The 20,152-nt window shown below is 38.5% G+C and overlaps 1 protein-coding gene across 1 annotated transcript in view; it reads left to right on the plus strand.

Annotated features, from left to right (window-relative positions):
* Positions 1-7,122, plus strand: part of LOC137502866 (uncharacterized) — a 97,303-nt gene extending 90,181 nt beyond the window's left edge. Inside the window, exons 5-6 of the mRNA XM_068230023.1 lie at positions 6,787-6,980; positions 7,082-7,122. Of these exons, the coding sequence (XP_068086124.1) occupies positions 6,787-6,980; positions 7,082-7,122 (235 nt within the window). The remainder of the gene's footprint in view (positions 1-6,786; positions 6,981-7,081) is intronic.
* The last annotated feature ends 13,030 nt before the right edge of the window (positions 7,123-20,152 follow it).

Below are 20,152 nucleotides of genomic sequence, written 5' to 3' on the forward strand. Positions count from 1 at the left end.
TGACAGAACGGGTAAACCGAAACTCTTTTGGGCGTCTATGGCTGAGATTTAATGAATGATGGATACAGAGATATGAAAGACACGGTTATTTATGGAGTGCTGAGGATAGAAACTGGCGTGTTACTGTGGTATGAGATGGAGGGAGTAGAGATAGGTGTATATACAGTGAGCTATGATGATTTCAAAGATTTTAGAACACTGTTGGAAGACTTATGGGACAATATGAATTTAATTGGGATGGTAGTTTTTTGGGTTTTCAAAATAACAAAATTTTGGCATGTACCCGATTTGGGTGGAAGAGAGGGGAAGAATTATGGTGTATACTTTATTTCAGAGTTGTAGGAAGGGATATGGAGCTTCTTTTATGTATCGGTGAGAAATTTGATCTAGTCCAGGGGCAGTGTTCTTTGTAGTCCTGAGTGTGTTTTTTATATCTTAGACTGTAATAGGAGCATTTAGGTGATGTTGAGAGTCAAGAGCTTGAGGGGATTCAGAGGTAGGGCAAATAGGATTTTGTGTGATACCCGAATATTCTGATATTGCATTGTGGGCAGGATGGCAGATATGGGATCGAAAGATGGTGAGAAAATTACTTTATAATGATCTGCAAAAATGTCAGTCTTTGTTTTATTATCACTGAGTGAAGGTTTGTTGTGTATTATTAGATAATACTGGTAGGATTGCGTTTTATTTGTCAGTTTTTTAACTTGGTCCGGTATTTGCGAGCGTCGGTGGTGTTGGGAAATTCAGTGCAAGTATTTGCACATGCTTTTCTTTTAATAGCCTTCTTGATGAATGATCAAGCATCTCTAACAGTATTTCCTAATATTTGGGTCATAGGTTAGAAGGTATGCCTTCTGTTTATGGGAATATTTTAATATTTGGAATGCTTAGGGTGGCAGGGGAGGTTTGGGAGGATTGGAGGTGTGGTGAGGAATATGGAGTCGGTTGACAATAGTTAGTGGGAAAACTAATTTCTTAACTTTATCTTGTAATTCGTGCTGTGAAGTAGGTGGCTCAGCATTGCATATTATGTCTAATATTGTTGGTCTGTATGCTACCCAATAGGCTCATGTATACCGTGTGACTGTTGGGGGATGTTGGTTATGTTGCTATGGATTTGTTAGTTCATTTTTGATGTTTAGTAGGACAGGGACATGGTCATTTCCCATTGAAGGTAGAATGGTAATATTACAGTTCATTGCTAGGTTTGGGCTGAGGATCAGACATTCAGGGCTCGTATTTTTATAGGGCGGTTTGGAGAAAGGGAAGGGTAAGTCAACATCATGTAATAGTTGATCGTAAATAGTTTCTTGTTGTTGCTGTTGTTGTGTTTATGATGTAATTTTAAAATCTATGATCATGATGTAACTACTGTATTTATGATTCTACAAATATCTCAGCTAGGGAATAGCCAAGAGGTATACAAATTGTTGCTAAAGCTATTATTTTCTTTCCATTTGTGATTTATATTTTTATGTTTTCAGATAGATATTCATTTAGGATTGATAATGTTGTTGTGGAGGGATGGATTTATGAATACTAATTGCTACTCCGTGACATCTGTTGGGGCAGCGGTCACTTGACCCTTAAAGAACACACGTTATTATAATAAACTTTCATTTACTAAAACAGTGAACTAGGATCAAAGACAAATAATGCACAGTGCTTTCACAACCCAGAGAACTTTCTGTCGGAGTGAGTCTGGAAGATCAATCACGCCGCTTGCTGGATCTGATACAGAACATCAGGATATTGGAATGGGAGAATATTCTGGAGCTCCATAGTGATGATTTTCAGAATGTTCTCAGTAGATGGATGAGAAGAGTGGAAGGGGAGGTTGGTGTAGGGATGTCGGTGTGATAAGTAACACTTTTTCTGGCTGAGTGGGAGAAGGTTGATATGTACCCTTGCACTTAACTGAGAAGGTGGATGATCTTCACTGCAAGTGTTGTGTATGAGTGATCCCTTTTTCGTGCAAGCACTTGAGTTGTGTTGACCACTACAAATCACACATATATTTTGAAGAAAGTAATATTAGGGTGATCATACAATTGGCAGTAATCGCAGTGTCTGCGCTGTTGTCAAGATGACCATGAGGCCGTATTGCCATATTCCGGTAGAGAATACGCATCAGCGAGGTGTGTCCATTAGAATTCCGGATCTGAATGGTCCGGAATATTTGATGTCCTTGTTTCTGAAGATGGCCAGCAATAACATCGTCCATGTGGCTGCTATCAACCTTGTGCCACCACTGACTAGGAGGAGACTGGACTCAAAGGCGCCGCATTGTTGAGCCAGGTTCTGTGCTGCGGCATGTGTCCAAAATGCGCCAGTCTTATTTTGTTGACTAGTACTGCGTAATAATTTCTAGAAGTTATGATGGTATGGCCATCTTTGCTGTCCCGATTTTCTAGGCGATAATCTCTTGTGGTATTGGGCAGAAGCTTGGTGATAATATTGTAGATTGGAAATGAGTGTTTGATATCCAGATTCTGATTTCTCATCTTCAGTATTCAGAATGGGGCAAGAAGACCAGTGTTTGTTGCTGTGCCACTACGTTGTTGTACTTTTCTGAGCAATGTGGCTTTTTTTGGTGCCTCTACTTAGCTCCTGATATTTAATAGCGTAAATACCAATGAGTAGTTCGCAGCTGGTAAATGGAACTGTGCTACCATATCACTCTGATGTGGAGATTGAGAGGTGTGTGTGTGTGTGTTCTGCCAGGCAATGCAAGTGGGATTTATTCCTCTGGAGCAACAGCAAGCTACATGCAGTGATATGGGCTTGGGGAGTCACTGTCTTCCAGGCTCCTGGCCTGCTTCTCTGCATTCTTCTCTATCACAATTTGTTGTCCTCATGGTGGTGGTGGTATAGAATTTCCAGACACCATGGAAGAAGCTTTTCCTGCAGGTGTTATATTTCTAACTGATGGTGCTCTCTGTTGTTTCTGTTGAAGTTGTTATGTCACAGTTCATATTTGCCTTGCCATACTACTCAATATCATAGGATATGAACTTCATGATTTTGATCCGTATTAAATTGAGTTCACAATAATAATTAAACTTATGTTTTAATGGTCCACCTTTTCAATACTATATAGTCTATACACATTGCATAATATAGCATTGATAAGGTGGACCATTCAAACATAAGTTTGATTATGATAGTGATACTACTCAATAGTAGCCTGTGTGGCTCAGGCGGTAGCACCGCTGGATTCCGTGGTTCAAATCCTGGTCACTCTATGTGAGATTTGTGCTGCATAAAGTGGAGGCAGGACAGGTTTTCTCTGGGTACTCCGGTTTTCCCTGTCATCTTTCATTCCAGCAACACTCTCGAATGTCATTTCATGTCATTCATCTGTCAGTCATTAATCATTGCCTCACAGGAGTGTGACAGGCCTCGGCAGCCATCACAATTTCTATCCTCGCCACAAGATGGGAGCTTCATTCATTCCTTCCCTGACCCGGTCAATGACTGGAAAACAGGTTGTAGGTTTTCATTCTTACTATTCAGTAGTCAAATCTCGTGATGAACCAATTCTTTGTCAAAAGATTATATGAATACCAGTTAGCTAAGTGAATACATGTGTTAACACATTTTTCTGTTACAGAATTTGTAGTTTTTGGGGGTTCAAATCTCTCTGTCTCAAAACTCAGAGATTCAGGATTTAATTCTTAATGGTGGTGGTGAGGAAGGCATTTATTTTAATCTGAATGGATGAAGTATAAATTTTAACAGCAATTCATTTGGGTCTATTTGATAAAGGTGTAATCTTGTCTGTCTGTCTCTTAAGAGGTCCGAGAGATATATATGCGGTTCACTAAACTTTGTAACAGAAATGAGTACTGAGTACTCCATAAGAAGGAGATCAAGTTCTACTAAGTCTTTGAGGAGAAGCAGTTTCACACTACAGGGACATTATGTTAAGCAGCTTGGTATGAAAATGTGAAACCAGTTTAAAACTATCTTCTGAGCAGCGGATTCGAATTTACCATCTCTTGAGTGGATGTTCTTTAGAACCTATAAATCATGTAGCAAACTCGCTCTGTCAAGAAGGAAACCATGTGTACTCTGGGATGCAAACAGGCTGATGCAGAATTGAGCATTGGGACACCAAATTAAGTTGTATGTTTTATCCTAAAGTTATTTCTAATCTTACCCTGCATAGAGAAGTTATTAAAGCATTGTCAATTAGATCCACTGATTGTTTTGAATTCATGCTAATTTGTCATCATAATTCACTTTAGATTATTTTCAATGAATACGTGTTGAAGTTTCATTTTGTTGCTTCCCGTACCAATAGGGTCTGGTTACCTAGCGGGTAGGCTCCTTTAATTATCATTGATCTAGTTGGTGATCATGTTTAGTCCCACTATGTGTGGAACGCCATCGGTCTGCATTGCTTGTGAATAGTACCCTAATGTGGGGAACACCATAGGTCTGTGTTACATGTGAGTGGTGCCATTATGTGTGCCATGCCATTTGTCTATATTATCTATGATTAATACCTTCATGCGACATGCCATGAGTGTGATACCTGTGATTAGTACCAGCATAGGAGGATGGCCATGGCTCTGCTTTACCAGTAATTAATACTATTACAAGGGGCAGTGACATGGATTTTGGACCCTTTTGGACAACATGCATTATATCTGAAAATAAGGCATTGTGAATAGGATGTACTGATTGTTTTGGATTCACGGTCATTTTGTCATTCATTTAGATTTTACTTCACAATACCAACAAGAGCACCTCCTTTAATTGTAAGTGTTGCAAACTTGATAATCATTGCAATCCTGATTTACAAAGTTCGAACAAACAAAAAGCAAACATTATTGCCGCAAGTTTGTGAGGGAAATAACCATTGGTCTCTATGTTTTTGCTTTTCATGTATCTAAACAGTGTAAGTGACACAACTGCCCCTGGTACAATGGACAACCTTACTAGTTGGTAATGACCAAACAATTCCTAATTTTGACATAAATGTTAGAATTTCTGCAAGTGTGTCACCCACTCTAATATTTAGTTAAGCATGGCTTGTTTAGCAGAAAAGAACAGTTTGGGAGAGATTGTACTACTTAAAGATTTTTTTGGAATGGGGGAGTCACTTATCCGTACTGTCTTGAAGTCTTGTCACGAAGCTTGACATTTGTACTAAGATTTTTTGCTGCCTGTATTTGGTATAGGCAATACTGGAAGGTCCATATGCAACCTTGATTCTTTTTCTATTGCGTCAGATTATACATTTAAGTTGAACCGTGCAGTCGTGAATATAACCACAAGCCAACGTCCTGCACAGGAAATTGAATGCTCCAGTTGATATATTGCTCAGATTGTCATTTTAAGTGTTAGTATATTTAAGCATTATTCTGCTATTTATATCATGCGAATAACTTCAGTCTACTATGAAATTTTGTCTTCTAATACCTTCCATAAGAAAGGTTATCCCACCTTGGTAGACTTCCAAATTTGCTTGGTGATTGTCAGGCACCATTCCTGAGTTTTGTGTTAAGAATAACGCCAAGGTTCGGTGTGCCAGGCTTATAAATCTTGATCCTCTTTACACAAAATTCCAAAGGTTTTGGAAGCTTGAAGAACTCCATGAACCATTTCTTACTCCTGAAGAAAGGGCATGTGGACATTTTCTTGAATAATGATCAAATGGATAATTTCTGGCGGTTTTGTTGGCAAATTTCTTATTCGTCCTGAAGTGTCACCAGTAGCTCAGTCTAAGCATAATGATGTTAAAACGCTCATACACATTGAATATAAGTTTGCTGCATTTCCACATTTGAAACAGCTATATGTAATTCTCATGGGTGAATACAGTGAAACGGGACACATGGAAATTGCACCCCTTGAGACTTCTAACTCATTAAGCTTTTATATGCCCCGTCATTGTGTGCTCAAAAATTCTAGCATGAAATCTAAGCCAAGTGTTCAGTTTGACAGATGTTGTAAACATTGAAATAGGATAGCTTTGAACTCTTTGTAAATGGTTGACCCTGAAATTGAGCCTGATTTCCTGTCTATCTTTTTATGTTTCAGAACATGTTACTCTTTCAGGGGATATTGCTAAGATATAAAAATTTGTGTTAATACATCCCAACCGCTGGGGTCTTGTGAATATTCTGCGGCATGAATCCTATGATGAAGAGATCAAGGTCTGCCACCTTACTACTGTTACAAGTTCTGCCACATTCCTTGCTCCGAAATTTCTAGTTCAACTTGCTGAGGAACGCACAGAATCTCACCCTATTTGCATCTCTTTTTTTTCGTTGACGACGTGTTGACAGGTACTAGCTCATTTGAAGTATCTGAGTAGCTTCAGGCAGAATTTTCGTCCTGGCTTTGGAGTACACATGTGTATCTCAGCAACTGAACATCAAATTGTCCAGGAGCCTTTGCCATTGTCCCTGTAGATGACAGAGAAATGTTGTCAACATGTAATATCACTAAGGTTGAAGCTATTAAAACATTAGGTATTATTTGGCATCCCTAATGTGATGAGTTTCAGTTACAAATAAACTTGAAGATTGCACATAAGGAAATCACTAAGATAAGTATTCTCAGTCATTCCTTCCCTATTGGACCCTATTGAATTGTTTGGATGTGCTGTTGTTAAGTGCAAACTTTCTATTTAGCAATTGGAAATTATGATTTGGAGTTCCATGTAACGTGATAAGAAGCAATTTTGGTACATATATTGCATTTACTTTTGGATATTTTATTTCATTTTGTTGTCTTACTCGTAAAATATATTAACCGTTTGTTTTCTAGATTCGGGAACGTTGCATTATTCACCGGAGTTCCAGAGGGTTCATGTAACAGTAGCTGCAAAATATTGAAAAACGGAAGTGAGGTAATGTGCATTTTGCCCACTCATAATGAGTGCAACCTAGACTTGATACATGACCCTGAAGTAAGCCCCAGCCATCCCATTAGACAATGGGCATTTTGTTGTAATGAATGTGGTTCTAAGTTTTCTCTTAAGTCGAATCTTCGTCGACATCTGATTACACATACAGGACAACGTCCACATTCATGTCATCAATGTAATAAGATGTTCTTTCAGAAGTATCAACTTCGGCAACACCTCCGTACGCATACTGGTGAACGTCCATATTCCTGTAAAACTTGTGGTAAGAAGTTTTCACAAAGGTCTAATCTTCGGGCGCATCTCTTTACACACACTGCTGAGCGTCCATATTTTTGTGAAACGTGCGGTTGGAAGTTTTCTCACAAGAGTCACCTTCGCGAACACATGCGCCGACATACTGGTGAGCGTCAGTTTTCTTGTAATCAATGTTATAAGAAGTTCTCTGGGAATTCCCTACTTGAACAACACGTGCTTACACATAGTGGTGAACGTCCACATTCATGTAAAACGTGTGATAAAAAGTTTTCCAATGCAATGAAACTTCGCGAGCACCAGCTTACACATGCACGTCCGCATTCCTGTGAAACATGTGGAAAGAAGTTTCCTAAGACTAGATATCTTCGCGAACACATGTCGACACATGCCAATGAGCGTCTGCTTTGTTGTGAACAATGCAGTAAGAAGTTTTATCAGAAGGTGCATCTTCGGCGTCATCTGCTTACACATACTGGAGAACGTCCTTATTCCTGTCAAACATGCGGTAAGAAGTTCACTCAAATGGGTCATCTTCGTGGACATCTGACCACACATACTCAAGAGCGCCCATTTCCTTGTCATCAATGTGATAAGAAGTTTTCTCTGAAGTTGTATCTTAAGCGTCATCTGCTCACCCATACTGGAGAACGTCCGTATTCCTGTGAAACGTGCGGTAAGAAGTGTTCTCAACTGGCAGATCTTCGCGTACATCTGAGCACACATACTCAAGAGCGTCCATTCTCCTGTCATTTGTGCGATAAGAAATTTTCTCTGAAGATGTATCTTCAGCGTCATCTGCCCACGCATACCGATGAACGTCCGTATTCCTGTGAAACATGTGGTAAGAAGTTTTCTCAACTGGGATATCTTCGCAAACACCTGCTCACACATAGTGATGATCGTCGTCATTTTTGTCAATAATTTTGTAACACCTGCTTACGTATAATGGTAGGCGCCCCTACACTTGTCTTCACTGCTAGCAAGTCGTGCCTTCTAGAACACCATCGTACGCAATCTAGTGAGCGGTAGGCACATAAACGGCAACACCTTGTTACACACACTCATGACCGTCTTCATTATTGTAAATAATGTGGTAGGGAATTTTCCCAGATCCCCTATATCCGAGATCATCTGCTTGCATATAGTGATGAGTTTACACACTGGTGTGATGACTGACGGTAGAAGTTTTCTGAGAGAGAAGTACTGCGACAACACATTCTTTGGCATAAATGCGATAATTGGTATTTTACTAAGTGAAGTTTTCGAAAACACGATATATGGTATATTGAGTTTCACCCTTGTTGAGGACGTTGTGTGTAACAGTTTCTGTCATAAGTGTGAGTGGAATATGCACTTGGTTATGTATATCGTATTTGCGTGAGAAATGACCGCTTGTTAGACACGTCCGCATCTTTGCGTTTTGGGTGTGCCAAGAAGTTTCTTTTAGAGTGCGAACTGGATATACAATATCTGACACACTGCAATATATGTGAATAACAATTTATATCAATAATAACCATTGCTACAAAATTTAAAATAATCAGATATGAATGAAATAAAATACTTAATAGCCCCAAGCTGGGCGCTATTTATAATACAATGTTAATAAGTAACCACTGCAATATGATGAAAATGAATGCAAATATGAAAAAGCACTTAATCGCCTCATGCTTGGTCGTTAAATAAAGTCTATCTGCAATAATTACTAAAATGATTGAATTAAAGTAAATTAATAAAACAATGTTCAGAAGTGTCCATAGTATGGGCTACAGAGTTCACTAGAATGGACCGCTCGAATTTTGTAAAAGCATGATACTTCTTTCTCTCCCACGGTGTGTACCTAAAGGTGCATACTGGTACATCATGAGGCATATGTAACCTTCTGAAAACGACTAAGTAGGTAGGGATTGCACTTAGGTTCATAAATAACTCCACTGATTCTAAAATAATCAAATATTCTGAACAATATCCGTTCATGGCACCTAATCACCACACCAAGATATACATAAAAAACGCCCACAAAAATCGCTGGAAGACTCCATTTTTACACAATAATAGGCAACAAAAACTGTGGGAAACCAAAAGTGAGGACCAAGCCTCCATTTGCAGTCAGTCCGATGAATGGAGCATATATATATGTAGATAAGTACCCTTCACTGGCTATGTGTATGAACACAATTTGCATAATCTCATTATTGGCACTTGTTATATCACACAGGTTTTGTACCTATAAAATACTGTGTTCACTGACTCCAACATGTGGTTTAAAGATACATCACTCGAGAAACACACACTTGCTTTTCCAGAACATGAATTACGGAAAGTCTGAAATACAGCAATCCAATAGCTCTCACCAACACATAATACCAAGCCGCCACAAGTGTTACAGTACCAAGTGCGTAAGCACTCCCCAGTTGTAGGTTATTACCACACTTAACAAACACAATAAGACCAGGTTCCACAAAAGTTACATTTCCTCTCCTCCGCTATTTGTAGTCAAATATTATCCACCAAAATTTGAACTCTTGTCCAGTATGAAGCCCAGTCTCGTACTCATCACGCTGTTTGAACATGTAACGTACCGAAAATCGATCACAAAGACGACGAAACAACTGTCCACAAGACCGCAAAAACTCATTGCGATTGCCAGTACTACCACAAGAGAGACAAGAGGCCATCCCAATGTGAAATCATGCCAACCACTTAGGGTAGGCTTCGATGAAATTACAAGACAGGACTGGGAAGCGATGTAATCTGGGCAGAACCAAAGGTCAAAAAGAACCTCAACAGAGGGTGGATCCAGGGGAATACGATAGAGCAATTCATGTGAAATACCATCAAATACTAAATTGTTTTAACCACATGAAAATTTAATATACTAGAATATTTAAAAAATGAGAGTAACACCCATAAATAGTTCATAAAATGAAACAATATAAAATTAAAAACAATAAGAAGAAATCAAATCATACATTGGAACAATATTAAATCACAAACCGTTTAATTTTTTAAAAGAATATTTTGCAGCGAACTGCAGTTCTCTCTTGGTAAGACAAAACCTTTTTAAATCAATTGCTATAATGATTATTATGGGTTGAGAGCTCCCAATTAACCTTTTTTAAAAGAGCGGGGTACCACTTTTTGGTAGACAAAGTTTTTCTACTAGAAAATTGAGTGCATTGAAAATCACACCATGTAAAAGTCACACAAGAAATAATATTAAGAAGATAAACCAGAAGGGAAGAAGACACATCCCAACCAACAAATTCAAAATATTACAAGTGGTAGGATGCGAAGTAGGAAACTAGAAAATTTACAAGTAGGCAACATGTCAAAACGCGACATATTCACACAAAAAGTAATTATTTTCACAAAATCACATCGCACGTTAAACCGAAGAAATGTCGTAATGATCACATTCCTTAAATCGCATCGCAACTTAATATGAGGTACAAGAAACCACAGTCATCCTCAATCATGTCTTGAATGACCACCACACCACAAGCGTCTGATCCACAACGTTACTCGAGGGACAGTGAGCTCGTAACGGTGACGCAATGCTTATCAAATTATGTTATATAAATATCCATCAACTTGACATAACAATGACATAACCATTGTGAGATGGAAGAACAATAGCAAGAATTAAGGTTACAAGAAACAGAATAAAACTATAATGTTAAGAAATGAGAAACTCCAGAGGGGAGGTTATTTATTTATTTATTTATTTAATATCCATAAACAATACAGGAACCCTATTTTACCATAGGTATATTAGGGTTATAGTTTAAAATTACAACAAAGGGATGTTCTTATTAATTTAGTTTACAAAAAAATGTGTTAATGAATGTGAGAAACTGCACATAACAACATTGTCTCTTGAGTACTGAACCATGCTTATCGCATGTTCCACGATTTGACATTTAATTATGTAAATAGCTTCCTTCAGTTTTGTGTGTCAGTCTAATGACGTCCAGTAGGGAGCAGCACACGCTATGTTTTTATCTGTGAGGTCGTTCGTTTTGCTGAGCGATAATTTTTACTCTGTGGAGTTCTTCTGCTGTTCTATGTGGGGCAGATACTAACAATGGCTGCCGCTATGTTTGGTGTGGCCTTTTTATGCTTTAAATATTCATTTAATGTGTTCAAGCCTGGACCTTTCACGCTAACTGCTATTCGATTTTACCATTGATAATCACAGGTACGCGATAGTTGGTTTATATTTAAATTTGGTGACGATTTATTCCCGTATGTTACGGTCGATGGCATACAACTTTCCGCTCCGTCATACGATGTGCTTTGAATGAATGTATTTGTGGTCTTGTTGTGATAATTGAAAAAGGGTCTCTGTGGTTATGATTTGGTGCACTGCGTGCTTTAATACTGCGTGATCCTCGTGATGTGCCCCTTGTCTCGACCGCAGGAGATACCAATCCAGGTTGTACAAGGCGCAACATGCCAGTGATGTGAATAAAGTAATGTCCAGTTCTGACCTTATGTGTAATTGCACGTCGCACGCAAACATTTGAGTACGTGAGACCCACTGATAATGACCGTGGAGTCATGATTTATGGTTTGTATTTGACTACGAAATCTGAGCGGCCGTTCGTGTTTTATTTTCCCGATACCCTCATTGTGTGTGCGTGAATGTGGTATGCATGTGAGTTCGAATGTGTGGGAGAGGAAAGGTTGATATGCCGATTGACCTGTTGTATTTGTCTTTCAAATTCTGCGCCTTGTTTGGTTTTCAGCGCAGAGTTATATTTATTTATTATTCATGGCTGATGCTCAGCTTGAGTACCCGCCATGTTGGTTTCATATTTGCGCATGGGCGTACCTATTGTATTCTTTGGGTCTTGTCTTGGCTTTGATTGGTCCATGGAGGCTGTGCTCAGTCTCATCTGTCGTTATTCTTATCTGCCTTTTGTTCTTCGGCACTGCTTATTGTTATGCGAACGTTTCGCATTGTTAGGTGCCTGATGTGATGTATGGTGGAGTGCCTTGGATATTTGAATCTTGGTAAAACGGGCGACCTGGTTGAATAGTTTATGATGAAAGGAAGCTGCTGGTATTGTAATAGCGATGTGTCGAGGAGCAGTGAGCATTTTAAATTACGTATCAATATTTTTGAAGAGTATTAGTGAGTTTTCACGCCATGTTTCAACTATGTGAAAAAGAGCAAGGTATGTCCATCAGTATTACGATTAATTTCCCTATTTATTTTGTGTGATTTTCTTTTCTTGGTTTAATTTTTTTTCTCTCACATTTATTTAATAAATCCCCTGGTTTAAACCATTTCTTCTTTTATTTCAAATAGATGTAGTCTTGCCCTTGTTGCCTGATTACAAGGGGGGTTTTCAGCTCAGGGTTATGTATGTGCCTTGCCCAGTCGACACGATCCGGGCCTCAAATATTGTTCCCCATGAATATTTCACTAAGGTATTGCTTGGATCGCTGATTTATGTAGTGATAGATGGGGAGGGTGTGGCTCAGTACATTATACAGTGGTTTCGAAAATTCCAGATTACAATTATTCAGCTGACCTTGCAAAAAATATCTTCCCATTTCAAACACTGGACACTCAAATATCAAATGATGCACTGTCTGAACTGATTCACTAAAGCATAAGTAGCCGTCTGTACTATCAAGTTTAAGGTCTTCCAAATACAATTTAAATTTTCCATGACCAGCTAAAAATTGAGTTAAAACAAAGTTCGGAACCAATGCTTCACATAATAGTCGATTTTGAACTTCCGGAAAAAATATTTCTCGTGTAACAGATTCTTTTAAACTACATGTCCATAAAATATTCCAGTGATGTAAAATATGTTGCCTGATTTGTCTTTGAACATAGGATTGGAGATTTATCATATGCAATAACCAAGAGAGACGTAGCAGCTGATGTATTTTTCATTACCAGTAGACCCAGTGTGACCTCTAATCCAAGATGTACAAATGTGCTAATACTCCTGAGCTATTGTTCTGATATTGACAGCTATTGGATTTAAGTCATATTTATCGTTTACTGAGTTCAATGCAGCTTGTGAATCACTGAAGATTCGTGCTCTTTTGTTGTTAGTTTTGCACCATTGCAACGCGCACTTTAAGGCCCAAAGTTCTACCTGAAAATTGAGCAGTTGGGAGAAAGTTTACACTGAGCTGCAAATATTTCAGCATCGTTCTCATAGACTACAAATGCACAGCCAACACTGTCAATTCCATCAGAACTAGGTATGCGGGAGCCATCAGTGTATATGATACAGTCATGTGTGTTATAGCAATCTTTACGCATAAGTTTCTTGAATTGACGTGGATGAGCAGATTCCAAAAAGTGACACTTATGCTCTAAAATAATGTTCAAAATTGGCGAAGGTGATACTCTCTTTTTCTTCAGTAACGACAGCTCGGCTTTGCCAATTCCTGTTAAAAACAGCGGCTCTATTCCAGCAATTACAAGTGTTGCATGAGTAGATGAAGTGCGATATGCACGAGAAATTCTTAGAGCAAACCCTCTATGAATTTTCAACAGCTTATCCTGAGCCCATCCCTTTTCCAGTGTACTACGGAAAGCGGACACACACTACAGTATTAAAGGTACAAATGCTGTATGATACATTATTCGTAAAACCTCAGAGTTAAGTCCCCAAGAAAGTCTGCAAGCAATCGTAAGTCCTTGTAAAAGTGTGCTTGATTTCAATTTTAATCTATTTAGATGTGCCCTGAAAGTCAACTGTTTATCAAGCACAACACCTAAATATAGAAGTTGATCATCTAGTGTTATTCTGTGATTGTTCATAACAATTTTGGGTCTTTTAACTTTCCTTCTTGAGACAAACATGGCTTTAGTTTTTGAAGGATTGAATTGAAGTTTGTTTAGAGAGCACCACTGAGATACGGTGCGTGAAGCTGAATTTGCTAGGTACATTATCAGATTCAACTAGAAGGAGGGCATCATCTGCATAAGCAATAATATTACACCCTGTTGGAAGAGGTAATTGTAGAAGTTCGTCATATAAGATGTTCCAAAAACCAGGGCTGCATTCTGATCCTTGCGGGCATCCCTTGCTAATACTTCGTTCGGAGTTCGTGGTTCCAATCCGAAGTTTCGCTTTTCGATTATTGAATGAAGCTTGTATAAATGTATTCAAATTCTTAGGGCATATTTTCTCTTTCAACTGAGATAAAATTTTAGGCCACCAGGCATTATCAAAAGCACCTGTTATATCCAGAGATATCAATATAGCTACCTTCTTAATTTTGAAGATGTTTTTGATCCAATCAACCACATACAGAACCTCATATTCAGTGGATTTTTTAGGTGTGAAACCATATTGCTTTTGGCTTAAGTGACCATGATTATACATGTGATACATAACTCGATCAAATATAAGTTTCTCGAGAATTTTCCCTAGTACTGGAAGGAGGCAAATAGGTCTGAATGATTTAACTGTGCCTAATATTAAGGAACTATCTTTGGGAATTATCTTAACTATTGCAAGTTTGCAGGAAGTAGGAAAGAAATGTAGAGCGAGACATCTGTTAAATAGAACAACAAATATTTGTGGGAAGCATACGTGAATGTTCTTAATTATATTAGCAGGTATGCCATCCCATCCAGGAACTTTCTTATCATCTTGTGAAAGGATTATTCGTTCTACCTCCTGGTCCGAGAACGGTAAGTCATCTACAGTATCAGGCGGAATTTGAGAAAATACCCTAATCTCTTCTTGTAAATCTGTGTCATCAACTTCATCAGCAAAAAATCCGTTCATTAAAACCTCAGCGGTATCTCGAAATCCATTTTTAAGTCTCAATTGTAGTAAGATTATTATTAAAATTATCTGGCCTCCTGGATAAGTTACAAATGAGTCCCCAGGGATTATTTTTGGTAGGAATCGAACAAAATTCTTTCCACCTTTCTTGTTTCCTTTTTGACATCATTTCTTTCGTATTTCCCTTTAGCGGTAAAATATATTTCTTCATACCTCTGACTTAGCAGCGGACAACGACTACATTTAAATCTTCTATAACAGGCAAGAACACGTTTCCTCATAAGATCAAGTTCAGAATTCCATCAGAAGTTTTTACAAGATTTCTGAGATTGTTTAGGTAAATTAGTTTCAGCTAGATTAATTATATCATTATTTAATTTGTTAACAGCTTGATCTAGTTCGTCCGCTGTACTACAGAGTTCTATGTCTCTCATTACTGTCTGCAATTTTTTTAGAAGACAGACGGAAATAATTCCATTTAATATTCTTTGTCTTATAGATACGAGTTATGTAATTGTTGGCTTGTATTGTAAGTATTTCTGCTGTAGGTTTTAGAGATATCATTAATAAAGCGTGATCAGACAGCATTGGTGTATCACTGACTTTCCAGTTATAAATAAATGAAAGAAGCGCGGGACTACAAACACTAACATCTAAAAAGCTCTGAGAATTACAACGTATATAAGTTGGTTTATTGCCGTTGTTTAAGATAGTCAAATTATGAGAGCTGCAGAAATCATAAAATAGTCTTCCTCGAGTATCCTTAACAGGACTACCCCAGAAACTATGCTTGGAGTTAATATCGCCAGTTATGAGTAGTGGTTTCCCTCTCAGGTCTTCACAGATACGTTCCAAGAAATTAATATCCATATTCATATCTCGTGTAGAGTGAAAGTACAGATTGCATATATAAAGCTCCCTCTATTAAACGTTGTGCACACTACTACTCTGTCAGCAGAACAGTATTGCCCCAACAGAATGACCGTCTTAGATTTAGTAAATATAGCCGCACGATTTCCCTCTTCAGGCGCATTATTTCTTGCAGTGTAAACATGAAAATCTAATCCAAAGCCAATGACTGAATTATTGCTAACATTCGGTTCTTGTATGCACAGAACTGTCCTCTCATTATGATCAATATTTAAAAGTAGTTCTTGAGTATGGACTAAAGACTTATGTAAATTTTGTTGATAAATGAAAAGTTCAGTCATAATTAACTTTGATTTAACGATGCTAAATATTTTCCTGTAGATCGGACAGTCTGATGACAGCAGAATGTTGAGAATCTAAAGTTTCCGAAATGTTTCTCATGACGTTTTTCTGATTTTGAAATTTACAATTCACGCATTCAGCTTTACCTTTCGGACATATGCTGACATCATGACTATCAGAACACTGGGTAGGAGGTTAGTACCCTGAATATAATATAGAAAATAAATGATTTAGCTATCAAGAAAAGATATTAATAATAATACACCTAACAAATTAAATTATGTAGAACACATCTGAGAACGACAAATTTAAGTATCAACAATGATAATAATGTGCTACTAGGCCTTAGCTGAGCCAAGAATAGTCTTTGAATATAATACTAGAACAAATACAGAGACCACATGTGCGTTTGGGTTTCAAGGCCGTCAGAGTACATACCGGATATAACCTTAAAGTTTAGATGGGAACTCTTTTAACTTTCTTCGAATAAATTCTCGACCGATGAATACCAAATTTGAAGCATTTTCACGCATTACCACAGGATATACCAACACTTCGCTTTTGCGCTGGATAGCAAATATTTCAGTCAGACATGCATGCATTCGTGCAAACTCCTTGTGTTAAGACAGTCATGGTAGACGAGATACTTTCCAAAGTATGAAGCTTACAAAATTTACCGAAGAAGAGGTCCATAATGATCCTTTTCGTCACATGTTATAAAATAGTATTACCACTCACTGTTAGTTTACAGAAAGAATTGGTATTACACAGCACTAATCAGCCATTTTAAGAGTAAATTTAAACAGCCAGATGACGTATCATGGTAGGTTCTGGTAATTATAGGCTCAACTAGGGTGGATGGTAATCATTTCCCTTAGCCATAATGGCTAGACAGATTGTCTCTTGAAGTACAGCCATCTTGGAGACGATCAGATGCCGACTCCCGGTTCACAGAGTAGGGCCAAAAGTCAACACACTTCGATAGTTGACAAATGCACAGTTGAGTCAAGGATAATAGGGTAGAAATTACTCCAAGTCGTCCAATCAAGATATTAGATGTACCACAATTAAAAAATTGCAGCCAATTGCTGTTTAGCAGTTCATGGGGCATTGATAGATGATACATTTTAAATTCCACCCATACTAACAGTTATAGATGGCAGTAGTTATAGAAATCGCCTTCAAATTATACCGCTATCTCCTCACCCTCCGAAAGAACACACCAGGGTAGGGCGATAAGCACAGTTTGAGTACATGGGTTAATATATTTAGTGACTGGCGAATCATGACAATTCACGCATATTGTTGCGACTGAATTAAAATGTCGCAGGGCAAATCTCATTGAGATGGACGTTTCTCATAGTCTTCTTGCTTTATGGTGTAATGGCAGCATCACAGAGGCAATGTCGTCGACAGAAGTAGTAGTGGCCCTGAAATGACGAATACGGTGTGGCCAGCACTATGTTCATACTGCCATTCAGATGTTGTCCTTACATAGTCGATGCGAGCTCAGACACTGGCTATCGTCACACAGCATAGTAGAAGGGTTACCTCGCTCATGTTACAGTATAGATGGTGGAGTTTTCCTTGAAACAATCGAGTCACGTGCACACGTCGCAGAAACAGTTTTTGAGAGCAGAAGCATCAGGGATAACATTGGTACGTTGCAGTGGGGAACATCCATCAGTTACAATATATGCCTGCCATACGGATACTGTTCATTAATGTCAGTTCAGCACAGACCTTTGAGAAATGAGCCTCTGAAATCACTGTGGTTCCGATATTCCCTGACACTCTTACAATGGGAATACAACGACTTATGTTACTACAATTACATGAAGTTTACAACCGTGCGTTTACGAAATATTACAACTTGAGTTAAGCTGATTAGTTTACCAAATTTTTACATAGTCTTCACCTGGCTCAAACGAAACCACTTTATTCTTCTAGCAAGAGGATCACAAACCAGCAAAGAGATAAGTGCCAAAAATTGTAAGACGGTGCAAAGAAAATTGGAACGAGGCGCCAATTTGGCCGCAAACTTGTCAATTTTCTTGCTATAAGGATAAATCTTAACAAAGACTTGATCAGCCTACGGATATACCACATGGCTTACGATCTTTATCGTATTGTTTACGCACATTCTCATATGGTACAGCTAATCTGGACTTGGCACTATCACGTACCTTGCGCATATCATGAGAGCACAAATTGACAGGAAGAATATAATCGAGTTACAATGCATTTGACAGTGGAGAATATGGTCTCTAAATCAACATCATAGTAACAGGAGATTGCATGTGGGATACATAAACAACGGATTTTAAGGCATAATACAACCAATGAAGACTGGTGTCCCACTTAGATTGATCGGAGTGATGGTATGCAATGAGTGGTGATCTTAAATTGCGATTAACACTCTCCGCAAGGGAGGGGCAAGGGTAGGAGGCGGTAGTTGTAACATGAGAGGTTGACAGGTCGAAACAGTATTTCTTAAATTCATTACACCGAAGGGCTCTAGCGTTATCCGAAACAATGAACTTACAAGATTCAAAACAAGAGAATATGGATGTCAACTTAGATATAATGGTCTGAGCGTTAGCAAGGCGAGTTGGGAAGATCCAGCTAAAACGCACACGAGAGCGAACTGGTGACCCAATTTTCACCTTGGGAACGGACCCGCGTAAACTATGTATAACCTCTCCATAGGACGTATAGCACATGGAGAAGACAGGAAACCAACACGCGTATTCAGATTAGGTTTGCTTATGGCAAAAATTTTGCAAGAATTTCACGAATTTCAACATCCATCCCCTTTAAAATGAAATAGTATCTGATCCTTTGACGGGTTTTAAATACGCCAAGGTGTCCTCCACAAACAGATTCATGGTAATATTCGAAGATAGCCGGAATGAGATCAGGTTGAGCAACAATTTTGAATTTCTTGCAACACAGAACACCATTGACAAGAGAATAGGGGTTGACGATAGTACCAGCAGAAATTTGATCAATAATACTCTCGATCTCGGGATCGTTAGCCTGAAACTTACCAATGTCCTGATACAGAACCGGAAAGTCTGTAAAATGGCATTCATAAGGACAGTTGGGCCTGAACAAAATTGAGGCAAATTTAGGAAACTTGGAGTTGAATCAGGGTTATCTTGATGAACGTCAAGCATGCGATATAAGCTATCGGCAACAACGTTTTCTGATCCTCTGATGTGCCGGACAGTGAATTTGAAAGACGAGGTCCTAATAGACCCATCGAGTCAATCTACCGGATCTACGTGGTTGACTGAGAAACCATGACAATGTCACATTTTCGGTTTCAAGCTAAAAGTGGACATGTTCGACATATATGCGAAATTAATCGAGGGCGAAAAGGACTGTATATCCCTCCAATTCAAAGATGGAATGTTTAATTTCAAGCGGTGACAAGCATCAAGAAGCATGGGCGATTACTCTACGACCGAGATCGGAGTCTTGCAATAGTACAGCGGCAACAGCTTTAGCTTAAGCATTAGTTTGAATAATAAAGATTTTGGGAAGGTGAGATATAGCCAAAACTGGAGCTTTGGACAGAGCCATTGTCAACTCATCAAGCGTTTTGTTGGGGTTCCTCCCAGATGAATTTTAGGTTCTTGTTACGAAGCAAATTTACGGGTGCAGCAATATCTGTAAATTTAGGGATGAACTTCCGGAAAACTCCAGCCATGCCAATTAATCTGCTTACACATTTTGCACCTTTGGGAGGCTTGAATTCCTCAATAGCTATTGTTTTAGAATGATTGATTGAGACACTGTTTTTTGATACAATCTGGCCTAGAAATTAGTTTTGGCTACGTGCGAAGTTAACCTTGAAAAGTTTGACAGTTAATCCAGCCTTCCTGAATCGCTCTAAAACTTCCTTAAAATGTACGAGATGATCTTCAAGGGCTTCACTCTACACAATAACGTCATTCAAATAGTGGTATACGTAGTTAAATTTAATGTCCCCCAAGATAGAATCCAAGAGTCTGGTAAGGAA

Source organism: Anabrus simplex, chromosome 13 (assembly GCF_040414725.1).
Source record: "Anabrus simplex isolate iqAnaSimp1 chromosome 13, ASM4041472v1, whole genome shotgun sequence".
Lineage (NCBI taxonomy): Eukaryota > Metazoa > Arthropoda > Insecta > Orthoptera > Tettigoniidae > Anabrus > Anabrus simplex.